This window comes from Branchiostoma floridae, chromosome 9, assembly GCF_000003815.2.
Source record: "Branchiostoma floridae strain S238N-H82 chromosome 9, Bfl_VNyyK, whole genome shotgun sequence".
Classification (NCBI taxonomy): domain Eukaryota; kingdom Metazoa; phylum Chordata; class Leptocardii; order Amphioxiformes; family Branchiostomatidae; genus Branchiostoma; species Branchiostoma floridae.
The window spans coordinates 12,699,420-12,703,101 of record NC_049987.1 but is presented as its reverse complement, the minus strand read 5'-3'; the positions used below and the strand labels follow the sequence as shown (position 1 = coordinate 12,703,101).

Here is a 3,682-nt window from a genome sequence, read left to right as displayed (position 1 = left end):
AAAGAACCCTTTCCCTTTTCTTCGAGACGGCAGGCAGCTTAACTACTCGGGCCGCGTGCGTGAGTATAGAGGATCTCATGAAGACGCCTGATGCCAAGAAGATTGTCCGCAGCTTCAACAAGACTTGCAGCTGTGCTGATGGAGTTTGAGGTACCCATGATTAATGCCAATTTTCAATAGTGGGCCTTTGGACGAGCTTTATATAAATGTCTAGATGTAGTATGATAGGATCATGTTGGTTGCTGAATGCTGATAGTTTCCACTTCCTTCTTATGTTTGATATCTTACTATCTGACATTAGTACAAAGCATCTAAGAAATTAGAAATGACATTGTGAAAGTTGTTTACTGAGATGTATAATGTTTTTATCACTGTACAGATGCTGTATCACCGTGGATGGTGCCGAGCTGTTGATGCTGCAAAGACAGGCCTCAATGCCTCACTTTTTGTCAAACATCCAGAGACAAAGGTACAAAAAGAATCTCTCCAATAGCAATAATCTCTTTGCCTTTCCCCTCAAAAAGAGTTTGTATCTTTCAGGCATTGATTTGTATACAACAGATTTTTTGCACAGTCATTTCTTAATCTGGACATTTTTTTCTCCACTAAAAGGAACTGTTTGTGAACTTTGACCCCTCCGTGATGGAGCTGATCATGGAGTCCAAACAGTTGGCAAAGATGGGACTGGAAATCCCTGACGGGGCAGAGGCACTGGTGCTGAGGGAGAAGGAGATCAAGGACAATGTGCAGGCGTAAGTCATCAGCGTACTACTTCGTTTGCATTCAGACCTACATGTTGCCAATTTCTTAGTAATTATTACTGTCAGAGTCGTCAGAATTATCACATCAAACCGGTTATGTCGATTCTTTTTCTGACTGGGAATCTTAAAGATTCAAAGTACGTCATTATTCTATTTAGCTAGGATATTAGATCAAACAGTTGTGAGCTTTATGATGTTCTCGGACCCACAGGTTGAATGAGCTGTTGGCTGACTACAAGAAACTGACAGAGAGCATCAATGTCATCCTCCAACCCCTGATGAAGCCAGTCATTGGTCAGATTGATGATGCCATCAAACCTGGACTGACCATGCTCAGCTGGACATCTCTCAACATCAAGCAGTGTAAGTGTCAAATTTATCATCACAGTGTATTCAGTTATTTTGCAACAAGTTCACAGTGTTAATTCAGATGACAAGAAGATGACATTTTGATGGCGGCTTTAAAAAGGCGTCTTCTAGCAAGAAACACCTGTTCCGCCATACATTCCACTGTATTCGGAGAATCTTAATGAATAGATAAATAAAGCATTTTGCTATCTTGGAAACAAAATTATGTGATAAACCATTCATCATCATTCTTTCATCATCCCACAGACATTGGTGAGGTGTACAAGGTGATGGAGAAGGTGGAGTTGCTAGTGAAGCAGGTGACAGACATGTTGGAGTGCCGCATCGACGCCTCCCTGGCCGACATGTCGTCCACCAGCCTGTGTGAGCTACCTGAGGATGAGCCCATCTCTATAGAGGAGTTTCTACAGATCACAGAACAAACCTGTGCCAAGGCAGCAGTCTCTCTGTCTACGTAAGTGTTAGAGATGATACTATAGATATACCCTACGATCCTACCTTCCCTTTGAAACATTCCAATTTAAGATTACTAATGTTTGGATTTCCAAAATTTGAAGTGATTACATTTTTGTAAAAAGTCAGAATCCAGATCCCACAAATATCAAGGATTACCATCCATTGTGTGACACATTGATACCAATTTGTGCATCTCTTACATTTGTAGGCAGAGCCATTTGGTGGAGACGTCTGTGCTAGAGCTTGTTGAGCTGCTGAAGAGCTTCCTCCGGGAAAAGGACAAGGTCAACCTGGAGGTACGAGTCCGGAGCATTTTCTAATCTAAGGCAAAGAAAGTCCTCTATAGGATAGTACATACTTCAAACCTAATGGGTTGTTCTACTGTATGTCAGTGTCCTTATTACCCTAATGTGAGAACATCAGCATAGCAGGTAACTTTGATTGTCATCTATCTAAATGTTACGTATGAAACTGTATAATCTATTCTGTGTAGGACAACTACCCCTGCTCGCACCCTGATGCGAGGCACAAGGGCCAGCGCTGTACAGAGTGTCTGCCATGTGTGTACTTCAACCTGCTCACATACTTCAGCCAGAGGAACACAGATGCCCTCGTCAAATGTAAGCATTATGGACCACTTAATAACTTAGTTCTCACTACTGTGCATTCATTTTTCCTTGAGTGAATTTATAGTATAGATACAGGACTGGCACATCATAGGGTCATAATCAGTATAAGGATTATCGGGAAAATTTGTTTACATCTCTTCAAAGCATACGGAATAGAAATACTGTCAGTTTCTATATAGACTTAAGAATCACCCCTTATTGTCCCTGTGCCATCTAGGCACTCGTATGACCATGGATGGCATCAAGAAGCGTCTCCAGTCACCGAGTCTGAAGTATGCATCATCACCGCAGCTAAAGAGGGATGACAAGAGGCCACCACTCTTCAAGGCAGACATTGTGCTGAGCATTCCTAAGTAAGTAGCTGAGATTTTGTTATTATAGAGCCAAAGATATACACAAAGTCGATGATATACAGTACATCTTGTACGTTGGGAGGTTTCTTTTATTGTTTAACTGTGCTGAATGAATCAAATTGTGCTCTATGCTTACACATAGCAGAAAGGTAAAGCATGCACTAACCAGTTCAAGGGGCCCGGTGACATACCAGTCCAAAACATTATGAATAATGAATGTTTTAGGAGACTTTTTAATGATCAACATACAAATTCTTCTATTCAGCATTGCCCTGAAGCCCAGCCTGGATGAGATCCAAAACTGCCTGAACAAGGCTGTGGCCGTCATGATGAACGTTGCTAAGGACATTCCTGTGTGGGGACACACCCGACGACAACAGGAGCAGCAGATCAGGGTAATTGTATATTTCTGAAACTGCCGCAGGCTTTCTGTTTTCAGTAAAGCCACTGTGGCAACCAGGATGACTAAAAATTAAAAGTTAGAAACATCAGAGTTTTTGCACTGTGATTTGAAGGTTTCCTTTGATAAAAACAACAATGTGCACGTGGAATTACCGTAGAATAAGCCCGACTTAACAATTTACATTTTCTTGATGATTCAAGAAAATTTTTCACAACAGTTTGGTGATGCAAAACCTGTTGTGATATTTTAACTACATTCAACTTTACTCATAGCTATTACCGGTAACACATCTTTACACTTGTGCCTGTAAGGCAAGTTCCACTTGTTTGTGATATCATTGCAGATTGCTTCTCTAACTAAGAATTATGCTTGCAGCAATAAAAAGCTTTGCTAATAGTTATATTTCCTGCTAATGCACTTTTGCTTTCTTGCTTTAATGCTTGGTACCACAGAGGCAAAACAGGGTGAGTGGCCACAGCAGACCGCATTGCATGTTTTGATTGCCTTTGAAAGATGTTGTGCTCACATTGATTTGTTTCAGAAAAACGCCCTTGAAGCTGTCTCAAGCACCATTGGTAGAGGTTTTCTCTCTAACTTACAAGGCCGCAAAGGAAAACGTGCAAAGAGGGTAGACCCTGAAGCAGTGTTCTTTCTAACATTATCACTTTTAAGTGTACTTTTTTTTGTGTCACACACGCACGACTGTTGCAT

General features: G+C 41.2%; 1 protein-coding gene across 1 annotated transcript in view; it reads left to right on the top strand.

The window, feature by feature from the left end:
- LOC118422160 (dynein heavy chain 5, axonemal-like) overlaps nucleotides 1-3,682 on the top strand; it is a 64,291-nt gene that overhangs the window by 23,711 nt on the left and 36,898 nt on the right. The window contains 10 exon segments of the mRNA XM_035829677.1: nucleotides 5-122; nucleotides 124-150; nucleotides 380-469; nucleotides 613-752; nucleotides 973-1,124; nucleotides 1,377-1,584; nucleotides 1,795-1,882; nucleotides 2,080-2,206; nucleotides 2,433-2,568; nucleotides 2,834-2,963. Coding sequence (XP_035685570.1) covers nucleotides 5-122; nucleotides 124-150; nucleotides 380-469; nucleotides 613-752; nucleotides 973-1,124; nucleotides 1,377-1,584; nucleotides 1,795-1,882; nucleotides 2,080-2,206; nucleotides 2,433-2,568; nucleotides 2,834-2,963 — 1,216 coding nt within the window.